Source organism: Lepidochelys kempii, chromosome 15, assembly GCF_965140265.1.
Source record: "Lepidochelys kempii isolate rLepKem1 chromosome 15, rLepKem1.hap2, whole genome shotgun sequence".
Lineage (NCBI taxonomy): Eukaryota > Metazoa > Chordata > Testudines > Cheloniidae > Lepidochelys > Lepidochelys kempii.
In genome coordinates, this window is record NC_133270.1 from 10,833,640 (window position 1) to 10,846,492 (window position 12,853).

Below are 12,853 nucleotides of genomic sequence, written 5' to 3' on the forward strand. Positions count from 1 at the left end.
TCAGCCGCACAGGGCGGAGTCCAGGTCCTTGTACTCCGGGTTGTAGGGCGCCTCCGAGAAGCAGATGGCCGCCTTGCGGTCGCACTCGCAGATGAACATTTCGCACTCGTCATTCTTGGCTGCGGGGGGAAAGGAGGCGGCGTCAGCGAGGGCAAAGCGGCCAGCGAGCGTCCGGCCACGGGCCTGGCCCGCCCCAGGGGCCGCTCACTAGGCCGGCTCTTCCCCGTGCGGCGAGCCCAGCGCGGGGTGGCCCGCGCGGGCCTTGGACCCGGGGGGGGGGGAACGACACCAGGGCACGTCTGGCACCCTTGGGCTGTGGGGGCAGAGCCTCTGTGGGCCGCTCGGAGCGCTCCGGCCGGGCCCTAGGCGTTGGGCACGTTACCTGTGAGGGCGAGGACGGAGCGCCCCCGGAAGAAGAGCCTTGGACCCCCCCAAAGCTTGGCTCTTACCCTAGCACAAGCTGGGCCAGTAAAAGCCGTGGCCTCACCCCCCTGGGGTCTACAGGCCTGGCTGAGACCGGCCCTGCACAGGCCCCCAGACCCCTCCCAGCCACCCACGCCAAGCCAACAGCCAGCATTAGGTCAACACCGTGCAGCCCTTGCAAGACTACACGGTGATGTGCCCCAGGCAGAGAACAGGAGGGACCGGCTGCACCAAGGGCCTTGCAATGGCAGGGAAAGGATTTAGTAAGATGGTCCTACCAAGTACATGGCCCATGCTGCGGCGGAAGGTGAAAACTCAGAAGGCCTCTAGTAATGGGACAGCTTTTTTTATTCCAAGCAATGGCAGCACTTTGGGGAGGCCAAAACCTCTGCTGTTTTGAATCAGATATTTTATTCTTTTTACGCACTGCTCTAGTCCTGACCCTGTGAGGTGTCAATTGTGCCTATCCCCTTTTAGGTGGCACCAGCCTCAGAGGGTATCCCTATGGTTATCATGGAAATGTTACATATTTTCAGTTTTCAAATGTTTAAGCAATAGCTGTATTAAGAGAGGCAGTTTCAGACTACTTTAAATCTTCCTAGGTGGCAGGGAGGAGAGGCAGCCAAGGTGATTCTCTCTGCTGGCTAGTGAAACTGATAAACTTAAAAAGTTATACTCCTTCCCTTCACTCTCATACCTTCTCCTTTTAATTTGAAATGCTCTCAAGGTGCTTTCCAGAATACTTCAAACACACCACTATTGAAATGCAGCCACCCCAGGGATAAAGAGCTACAGTCAAATAGCCCTCAACAGTGGGAGGAGAGGAAACTATGGGCAAGATTCTTGGGCAAACCCCCTCTCATAAGAGTTGACATGAAACTTAATAGCTAGCAAGAAGAGATGGGAGCTCTGTGCACCAGACACTGTGTAAAACCAAGTTTAGCAGGACAAAAGGCTTTGTCCTTTGATGTGTGTCCTGGATATGAACCTGTGATCCCAAGGAGTTAAGGCCTTTCAAACCAGAGCTATGGGCTATGCTGTGTAGAATGTGATTGCTACAGAGTCTCTACAGGGAGGTATACCCACTCCTGGCAAACACCATCTCTACTGAAGTGGGTAATGGTATGGAGGGGAGCTTGCTTAGGAAGCACCTTCCTGCTGAAGGAGATGCAGCTTAGATCAAACCACCATAAAAAAGAAACCAGTGGCTAAAGTGAAATAAGAGAAGGCAGACATACTACTACAGGTAATGGTGGTGCCTGAGCAGCTGTAGGTATACATCTCTGTGTAAGGGTTGTCCAGAAGTCCGTTACACGCTGAAAGCTGCTTGGACATAGAATAGCAGTTATCATGCACCTGACAGCACCTGTGAAACAATGGGGAATACATTCAGAACCATATACTCAGGCTTGAGCTCAGCTGGCTTGTTTTAAGTTAACTAGGGTGGATTGTCTAGACCAGTGTTTCCCAAACTTGGGATGCCACTTGTTTAGGGAAAGCCCCTGGCAGGCCGGGCTGGTTTGTTTAGGCCGGTGCCGCTTCCCACAGCCTCCATTGGCCTGCAGCAGTGAACCGCAGCCAGTGAGAGCCGCGATCGGCTGAACCTGCGGACGCGGCAGGTAAACAAACTGGCCTGGCCCACCAGGGGCTTTCTGTGAAAAAGCAGCGTCACAAGTTTGGGAAACACTGGTCTAGACAATACTCTGAACAAAAGGGCACAATGATCAGACAGCAAATGTAGGGCATCTCTGAAGGGAAAGTAACCTGCCAGATAAGGGGCCAAATTCTCAGTCTTATTGTTGCACATGCACTTACATCAGTAGCATTGCAGTGGCATCACTTGGGTCCAAAGCCCTGTGATGTATGCTTAAATCTGGTCACCCTGATTTGTTTCTCTCTTGGCTGCTACTTAGCACCACTACAAGAGTTGCTACTACACATTCAATTCAGCTCTTCAGTATAGCAACCACCAGCAGAAGAGTGAAACAAGGGGAGCTGCTTGGATGATGCGTAACCCCTGAGAATGGACACAGTGAAATACAATACAACCCCATTTCTTGGCACAGGATGTCATATTAGCCAGGAATGTTCTCCAAACACCTACAGGCAGGGGCACCTGGGAAAGGGCTGACAGCAAGAACTGCAGATACAGCTGCAAGGAGAGGGAAGGGTTTTGAGAAGGCAAAGTCTCACCAACCTGTCAAGGGTGTCCACTGGTGTTCCGCTGCCTCCGAAGCCACAGTAGCAGCCATAGTTATTGTAATCATGTAGTGGGTTGCTGTTCGGGATGGCACATTTGATTAGTGCGCGGAACTGCCACAGAGCCCGGGAGATGGTAGCGGCATTGGCCGCACCCACTGAGAAGAAACACAAACACTCAGGTGGGAGTTATACCTGACAGTAGCAGACAACACATATTCATGTCTCAGACGTGCCCAATCTGGTTCCCTTGTAGCTACAACCAAACTGATGTTAATCAGATCCGAAAGACTGGGATATGGGGGAGGGTGGGAAAATAGCTTTCTTCTTTGGGTTTTTGAAGTTAAAGCGCTAATGCTCCTGTCTATCAAAAATGGGGTGTCACAGAGGCAGCTTCTGAAGGTGGATGAGCTCATTGTCAAACTGTCACTTTCCATAAATTACCTGTGTCTGCTGCCATATGTGTGGCAAGTTGAGTTCATACCCACCAAGACCTCCAGTCCGTGACACATGTGCAAGATAGACAGACTTAGGGCGTGAGAGTGAGTAAATGATGTAGTCATACCTGAAAACAGCAGAATGAGCAGGATGAATTTCATTCCTTCAGCAGGGTATGAAAAATATAGTCTTTGTGGTCTGCATCAGTCTCTTTATAATTACAGCCTGACCTTGACACAAGTGTGATAACAGGGCAGTGTTTACATTGTCGAATGCAGACTTCTGTCAAGGGATGTGGGATCACAGAGTATAGCAAAGTTGGCTGAAGGTCAGCAGTTACCTTTCCAGGAGCCAACAGGCCAGCTGCATACTTTAGCTTGTTTTTTTTTTAAATTTAAAATTAAGATAATGCTTGTGTAACAAGCTAAATGTAAAGTCCTGGAAATAAATTCTTGACATCCATAAAACAGATACAGTATAACATGGGCAAGCTCCCCAACTACAAAGCCTGAAGAACTGTTTCCAATCCCAGACAGTGTGTGTGGCCTCTGGTGAGACTAGCACCAATGGTAGCAGTTGTGCTGATGACTCCTCTGATACAAATACCTATCCCCCTAGGAACTAGCCTGACATTTTCATGGCACCCTATTTTATCTCCAGTCCAGAAGGTGCACCTGTGTTCTCCTGGCCTGGTCCAGATAATAGGGTGAAAGCAGTTCACCCCATTCTGAATGGACTTCTGTCATGAGGTGGGTGGCTAGGTGGAGGCACTGTGTGATGCTAAGGGATAAGCAGGCTGTTATTTTGAAAACATGAAGGAGGGAGATCTTCAATGATCTAAAAATAAAAAAAAAATTCCTACAAAAAGTGGAAACTAGGTCAAATTACAAAGGATGAATATAAACACCACAAATATGTATGGACAAAACGAGAAAGGCAAAGGCACAAAATGAGATCAAACTAGCTAGAGACATAAAGGGTAATAAGAAAACAAATACATTAGAAGCAAGAGGAAGACCAAGGCCGTTACTCAATGGGGCGTGGGGGAGAGAAATAACAGGAAAATGTGGAAATGGCAGAGGTGCTTAATGACTTCTTTGTTTCAGTTTTCACCAAGAAGGTTGGTGGTGATTGGACGTCTAACATAGTGAACGCCAGTGAAAATGAGGTTAGATCAGTAGAGGCTAAAATAGGGAAAGAATAAGTTAAAAATTGGACAAATTAGATGTCTTTAAGCACTAGGGCCTGATGAAATGCATCCTAGAATACTAAGGAGCTGACTGAGGAGATATCTGAGCCATTAGTGATTATTTTTTAAAAGACATGAAAGATGGGAGATATTCCAGAAGACTGGAAAAGGGCAAATATAGTGCCAATCTATAAAAAGGGAAATAAGGACAACCGAGGGAGTTACAGACCAGTCAGCTTAACTTCTGTACCCCACTCTCCTGCTGGTAATAGCTTATGTACAGTGATCACTCTCCTTACAATAAGAAAAGGAGTACTTGTGGCACTTTAGAGACTAACCAATTTATTTGAGCATAAGCTTTTGTGAGTTACAGCTCACTTCATCGGATGCATACTGTGGAAAGTTTAGAAAATCTTATTATATACACACAAAGCATGAAAAATACCTCCTCCCACCCCACATTCCTGCTGGTAATAGCTTATCTAAAGTGATCACTCTCCTTACAATGTGTATGATAATCAAGTTGGGCCATTTCCAGCACAAATCCAGGTTTTCTCACATCCTCCCCCCCCCCCCCACAACTCACTCTCCTGCTGGTAATAGCTTATCCAAAGTGACCACTCTCCTTACATTGTGTATGATAATCAAGGTGGGCCATTTCCAGCACAAATCCAGGGTCTAACAAGAACGTCTGAGGCCCACCTTGATTATCATACACATTGTAAGGAGAGTGGTCACTTTAGATAGGCTATTACCAGCAGGAGAGTGGGGTGGGAGGAGGTATTTTTTCATGCTTTGTGTGTATATAATAAGATCTTCTAAACTTTCCACAGTATGCATCCGATGAAGTGAGCTGTAGCTCACGAAAGCTTATGCTCAAATAAATTGGTTAGTCTCTAAGGTGCCACAAGTACTCCTTTTCTTTTTGCGAATACAGACTAACACGGCTGTTACTCTGAAACCTCTCCTTACAATGTGTATGATAATCAAGGTGGGCCATTTCCAGTACAAATCCAGGGTTTAACAAGAATGTCTGAGGAACAGTGGGAGGGAGGAAAGGTTACTTTTTATAATGAATCAACCATTCCCAGTCTCTATTCAAGCCTAAGTTAATTGTATCCAATTTGCAAATTAATTCCAAGACCTCCCTACCAACACTACAAAAAGAAGGATTCTAGGTGAACTCCTCCTGAAGGTTGAGACAGCAGACTGGACTTCTACATAGAGTGCTTCCGCCGACGTGCACAGGCTGAAATTGTGGAAAAGCAGCATCACTTGGCCCACAACCTCAGCCGTGCAGAACACAATGCCATCCACAGCCTCAGAAACAACTCTGACATCATAATCAAAAAGGCTGACAAAGGAGGTGCTATTGTCATCTTGAATAGGTCGGAATACGAACAAGAGGCTGCTCGGCAGCTCTCCAACACCACTTTCTACAAGCCATTACCCTCTGATCCCACTGAGAGTTACCAAAAGAAAACTACAGCATTTGCTCAAGAAACTCCCTGAAAAAGCACAAGATCAAATGCGCATAGACACACCCCTGGAATCCCGACCTGGGATATTCTATCTACACCCAAGATCCATAAACCTGGAAATCCTGGGCACCCCATCATCTCAGGCATTGGCACCCTGACAGCAGGATTGTCTGGCTACGTAGACTCCCTCCTCAGGCCCTACGCTACCAGCACTCCCAGCTACCTTCGAGACACCACTGACTTCCTGAGGAAACTACAATCCATCGGTGATCTTCCTGATAACACCATCCTGGCCACTATGGATGTAGAAGCCCTCTACACCAACATTCCACACAAAGATGGTCTACAAGCCGTCAAGAACACTATCCCCGATAATGTCACAGCTAACCCGGTGGCTGAACTTTGTGACTTTGTCCTTACCCGTAACTATTTTACATTTTGGGACAATGTATACCTTCAAATCAGTGGCACTGCTATGGGTACCCACATGGCCCCACAGTATGCCAACATTTTTATGGCTGATTTAGAACGCTTCCTCAGCTCTCGTCCCCAAACGCCCCTACTCTACTTGCGCTATATTGATGACATCTTCATCATCTGGACCCATGGAAAAGAAGCCCTTGAGGAATTCCACCATGACTTCAACAATTTCCATCCCACCATCAACCTCAGCCTGGTCCAGTCCACACAAGAGATCCACTTCCTGGACACTACAGTGCTAATAAACGATGGTCACATAAACACCACCCTATACCGGAAACCTACTGACCGCTATTCCTACCTACATGCCTCCAGCTTTCACCCTGACCACACCACACGATCCATTGTCTACAGCCAAGCTCTGCGCTACAACCGCATTTGCTCCAACCCCTCAGACAGAGACAAACACCTACAAGATCTCTATCGAGCATTCTTACAACTACAATACCCACCTGCTGAAGTGAGGAAACAGATTGATAGAGCCAGAAGAGTTCCCAGAAGTCACCTACTACAGGACAGGCCTAACAAAGAAAATAACAGAACGCCACTAGCCATCACCTTCAGCCCCCAACTAAAACCCCTCCAACACATTATCAAGGATCTACATCCTATCCTGAAGGACGACCCAACACTCACTAATCCCGGGAGACAGGCCAGTCCTTGCCTACAGACAGCCCCCCAACCTGAAGCGAATACTCACCAGCAACCACATACCACACAACAGAACCACTAACCCAGGAACCTATCCTTGCAACAAAGCCCGTTGCCAACTGTGCCCACATATCTATTCAGGGGACACCATCACAGGGCCTAATAACATCAGCCACACTATCAGAAGCTCGTTCACTTGCACATCTACCAATGTGATATCTGCCATCATGTGCCAGCAATGCCTCTCTGCCATGTACATTGGTCAAACTGGACAGTCTCTACGTAAAAGAATAAATGGACACAAATCAGATGTCAAGAATTATAACATTCATAAACCAGTCGGAGAACACTTCAATCTCTCTGGTCACGCGATTACAGACATGAAAGTTGCTATATTACAACAAAAAAACTTCAAATCCAGACTCCAGCGAGAAACTGTTAAATTGGAATTCATTTGCAAATTGGATACAATTAACTTAGGCTTGAATAGAGACTGGGAGTGGCTAAGTCATTATGCAAGGTAACCGATTTCCCCTTGTTTTTTCCTCGTCCCCCCCCACCCCCCGACGTTCTTGTTAAACCCTGGATTTGTGCTGGAAATGGCCCACCTTGATTATCATACACATTGTAAGGAGAGTGATCACTTTAGATAAGCCATTACCAACAGGAGAGTGGGGTGGGGGGAGAGAACCATTTTTTCATGGTCTGTGTGTATAAAAACATCTTCTGTATTTTCCACAGTATGCGTCCGATGAAGTGAGCTGTAGCTCACGAAAGCTTATGCTCAAATAAATTGGTTAGTCCCTAAGGTGCCACAAGTACTCCTTTTCTTTTTGTGAATACAGACTAACACGGCTGTTACTCTGAAACCTCCCAGAGAGTAGTTATCAGTGGATCCGAATCATGCTGGAAGGGCATAACAAGTGGAGTCCCACAGGGATCAGTTCTGGGTCGGGTTCTGTTCAATATCTTTATCAATGATTTAGATAATGGTACACAGAGTACATTTATAAAGTTTGCAGACGATACTAAGCTGGGAGGGGTTGCAAGTGCTTTGGAGGATAGGATTAAAATGCAAAATGATCTGGACAAACTGGAGAAATGGTCTGAAGTAAATAGGATGCAATTCAATAAGGACAAATGCAAAGTACTCCACTTAGGAAGGAACAATCAGTTGCACACATACAAAATGGGAAATGACTGCCTAGGAAGGAATACTGTGGAAAGGGATCTGGGGGTCATAGTGGATCACAAGCTAAATATGAGTCAACAGTGTAACACTTGCAAAAAACAAACAAAAAAAAAAACATTGTTCTGGGGTGTATTAGCAGGAGTGTTGTAAGCAAGACATGAGAAGTAATTCTTCTGCTCTACTCCACACTGATTAGACTCAACTGGAGTATTGTGTCCAGTTCTGGGCGCCACATTTCAGGAAGGATGTGGACAAATAGGAGAGAGTCCAGAGAAGAGTAACAAAAATGATTAAAGGTCTAGAAAACATGACCTATGAGGGAAGATTGAAAAAAATGAGGTTTGTTTAGACTGGAAAAGAGAAGACTAAGAGGGAACATAAGTTTTCAAGTATGTAAAAGGTTGTTACAAGGTGGAGGAAGAAAAATGTTTTTTATCAACCTCTGAGGATAGGACAAGAAGCAATGGGCTTAAATTGCAGTGAGGGAGGGTTAGGTTGGACATTAGAAAAACCTCCTAACTGTTAGGATGGTTAAGCACTGGAATAAATTGCCTAGGGAGATTGTGGAGTCTCCATCATTGGAGATTTTTAAAAGCAGGTTAGACAAACACCTGTCAGAGATGGTCTAGGTAATACTTAGTCCTGCCACTAGTGCAGGGGACTGGACTAGATCAGTGGCTCTCAAAGCTGGTCCACCACTTGTTCAGGGTAAGCCCCCTGGCGGGCCGGGCTGGTTTGTTTACCTGCCGCGTCCGCAGGTTTGGCCGATCGCGGCTCCCATTGTCTGCGGTTCACCGTTCCAGGCCAATGGGGGCTGCGGGAAGGGTGTCCAGCATGTCCCTAGGCCCGTGCTGCTTTCTGCAGCCCCCATTGGCCTGGAACAGCAAACCACAGCCAGTGGGAGCCGCGATCGGCTGAACCTGTGGACGCGGCAGGTAAACAAACCGGCCTGGCTGCCAAGGGCTTTCCCTGAACAAGTGGCAGACCAGCTTTGAGAACCACTGGACTAGATAACCTCTCGAGGTCCCTTCCAGTTCTGTGATCACTGAATGTTTGGCAAGTTGGAGGAACCATGGGAGTTGGAATGTTTCTCAGCTTCTTAGGGTGCAGAAGCAGGGAACAGCCGTAACGTGGAAAATATTGGTGGTAGGATGTAAACAAAGGAGAGGAGAAATGTCAAAAGGAATGGTCTGAAGAATTAACATCAGTTACTAAGCCTGCAGTTCCATATCAGAATTCAGAAAAGATCGAGCAGGGCTTTCACTGAGATGCAAATTGTGAGTGGGCTCCAACAGAAAATTGAGCTCATTCTTGTGCAGAGGTAGCACTTGCCTTGACAGAATTGTGGCTACATTAGCATCTTGCCAAAAGAAATACACTAGCCCCAATTAGTTCGTATGAAATGGAGAAGATTTCAGCCAACCTAATTTTTAATGGCATGCTGTGCTTCCCAGGCTGCTGGGATCAAGATGGCACTTTGCATCTTGGGACCTGCCATCTCCACAGGCAACATTAGAACTAAAGATGCACAGGGCAGTGTTGTAGATATACCTGGCCTGTATTTGGTCAATAGAACCGACTTTGCAAACCCCTTTCCAGAGGGCATTGGAGAATTACCAGCACCTTGAAGTTTCCCTTCTCCCATGCATCAAAACCATCCTGAAAACACAAATGTTTCGTTCACTCGAATACACGGTGTATAACAGGAATGATGAATATAGTGCCCCACATTAAGAGCAATTCTAGCATGACAGACTTTACTAAGTGCACCTCTAATTAGCACTGCACCGCCAGATCTTTCTCTGGCTATGATCCTGCTGACCCATGACCGCTCTGGCAACACCTGCATCCACTTCTCTCCAGTCAGATGTCATCAGATTGATGACAGAGTTGCTAATGGAAAGAACTGTTGATTAATTGATTCCAGGAATAAGCAGGTGGCATGGTACTCACACTCCTGGAAAGACAAACCATCTAACTTAGAGAGAGAGCCAAATTTATCTCTAATGTAACTCCAACTTCAGCAAAATTACTCCAGGGGTGAATTGGGTCCACTATTTTTAACTCACCCACCTGGTTATCATTTATCTCAGAGATACTGATTTTCCAGTGCTGGCATGTGATGGGAGCACCCAGTCATGTCTCTCACGGAGTTTTGACTACTTTCCAGATAATAAATGATATTAAATAAAAGTGGGTTTAAACATAAGCAGCTCCCCACTAGCCACCTCCCTACAACCCACCCAATACTTTATCATCATTCCCCTTAATCTGTGGCCCATCTGGCGCTTTTCAATGTCTCAATTTTTATGGACAAGTTTCATTTGCATGCTTTACTAATATCCAGATATTCCAGGTACTGCATTTCCTGGGGCTCGTCATTTTGTGCTTTGTGTGATCAAGTCTCTCCAGAACTATTTTTATAAATAAAAACTTGCCATATTTATTACTTATGGTTCCATTATCCTCTAGGGATGCAACTACACTGAGACTTTTAGCCAGTTCTCCCACTCTGTCTAGTATCTGTACCACCACACCAAAACTAGCAAAAGTGGGAGACTGACCACTTCCATTCTTACCAACCTGTCTTCTAAGCCTGCTCAGAGTAGGTCTAGTTAACATAGTGTCAAAACCACTGGGTGACCAGTCTACACTAGTGCTCCTACTTTTTCAAACACTGCTGGAAATGCTCAAGGGCTAGAGAAAGGGTTGGAGAACTGCCTTAAATTCTAGGCCTCTGCTCAGATTCTCACTATAATTGTATTAAGGGACTGTAGCTAGTTTTACTGGTTGCAACTACCAGGATTACTTTTTTCCTCCTTTTGTGTCCCCCCATGTGCTGTTTGTTGTTTTTTAAACTCTTGGTTTCCTCCCCAGTTCTCTAAGACTCCCACTCATTGACTCAGAAAGTTAATTAACTAGTTCCCTTTACACCCTGAGATACAGATTATTCAGAGCATTTGCTTAAGTATGTGTTCATTTTCGAAGTACTCTTCCCTGCTTTTTATCAAGTCATTGTTCAAGATTCTCGTGACTAAATTGTCCAAACCTCTTCTTTATTAAAGCCAGATTTAAAACAATTCAGTATCTCAGTTGCTTTAGAATCACCATTAATTTCACCTTTTCCCCATTGTCTTTCCTGCTACTATTTTCACTTTTCATATACTTGTAAGCCTTCTTGTTCTCCACTACTCTAGCTAGCTTATTGTATTCCTTTTATTGCCCTTTCCTTTTGCTTGTAAGCCTTAACCTTCTGGAGTTTCTTTCCTCTCCAGTTTTAGCGTGCGTGCTCCCAAAGAACAACTCAATGGTTGTGTGTGTTGTATTTTTGTGTGTCCCATTTGCACAAGGCCCACATGTGGCAGGTACAATTCAAGTCTCTGAGCAATTGCGTCTGGTGATTTCCAAACAACCAATGCTAAAGTGTGGGAAAGCAAGTTAGTGAGCACCACCCAGACACCAAACAAGGAGAAACAGGATACATTTCATTGTATCACTGAAGAATACTAGATGAAAGCTCTGGTCTTCATGGATCAGTCTATCCCAAAGCCTCCCACCTTGATAGCTGTGAAAACACAGTAGAATTTCCATTAAATGCAGACTCCATCAGGACTCTTGGGGTTACTTTCACCAGCAGATCTTTGAACAGTGTTTCATGAAACTATACTAGCTGCTGCTTGTTATTTGCATTCTTCTCTCAGCAACATTGTTGTGTATTAATTAGAGTGCTTTTTAGGATTCCCCAACTTTCTTGTACACTAGCAGATTTTAATATTTCCTCCCAGTGCTCTTTATTCACTAGATTTCTTCATTCTCCACAATTTGCTTTCTTGCAATCTAACTCCTGTGTTCAGCAAATCCAAAGAATACTTCCAGGCTTTCTGATTTCCTGGTGTGTTTCTCCCTTTCTGGAATCCACAGACAGCCATGCATGACCCCTGTGAGGTGGAGAAAAATCATCATCTCTGTCTTACAGATGGGAAACAGATGTTCAGAAGAGAGTTAAGGGATGTACCAGAGCTGGGAGTTGAATGCCAGGACTGTGGATCCCAGGCTTGTGTGCCAACCACAGGGCAAGATTCCCAGCATCCCCAAACCTGGGTGAAGCCTTCCCCAATTCAGAGCCACTCATACATATAACACAACTGTGAAGGACCATTTTCAAATAATTTATTAGGAATTTAAAACTGAAATCTGGAAAAAGGGTTACAGGTGTGGAGAGAACAAACATTGGAGTGTAATAACTTACTGGCTTCAAAACATAGTTTTATTTCGTTTTAAAAAATGCCCACCCTCAAACTGGAGCCCCAGCCTCTGGGCAGCAGCAGCACTGGCTGGAGAGCGAATCACAGCCCAGTGGCAATACAGTGGGGCTGGGAGGTACATGGAAGGGGGCACAGAAGCAGCTCAGCGCATGTACCAAGAGGGAAGAAAGCACTGTCTGCAGACCCAAATTTGAAGTATACAGAATAAAAATAAACCCCATACAATGCAGCTCTTCTTTAATTAGGAAATATTAAAAAAACCCAGACATAGACTCTTGTCTCAGTAACAAAAATTATTGCTTTGTGTTTTCAGTACTAACCCATTAAGTACCTCTTACTAAACAGAACTCTCCAGATGTATTGCTTGGTCAGGCACGGCCCATGCTGCTCGGTCTCAAGACTAGCCACAATGCAGCAAGGGAAGTGGAAGGGAAGAAGGGGTCCATTTGGGCCCTGTGGCCTCCCTCCAATCCTCTCACTTACTGGGGCTCATTTTGGGAGAAGAGCAGGAATGATTTTTAAAACTTAAGATGAA

At 45.6% G+C, this 12,853-nt stretch overlaps 1 protein-coding gene across 1 annotated transcript; it reads right to left on the minus strand.

Moving 5' to 3' along the window:
• Window positions 1–3,221, minus strand: PLA2G1B (phospholipase A2 group IB). The gene is made up of 4 exons (XM_073313393.1): window positions 3,188–3,221; window positions 2,621–2,780; window positions 1,662–1,789; window positions 1–119 (listed from the first exon to the last, which is right to left on the minus strand). The coding sequence occupies exons 1-4, from the start codon at window positions 3,219–3,221 to the stop codon at window positions 1–3; spliced, it is 441 nt and encodes a 146-aa protein (XP_073169494.1).
• Window positions 3,222–12,853: the final 9,632 nt, after the last annotated feature.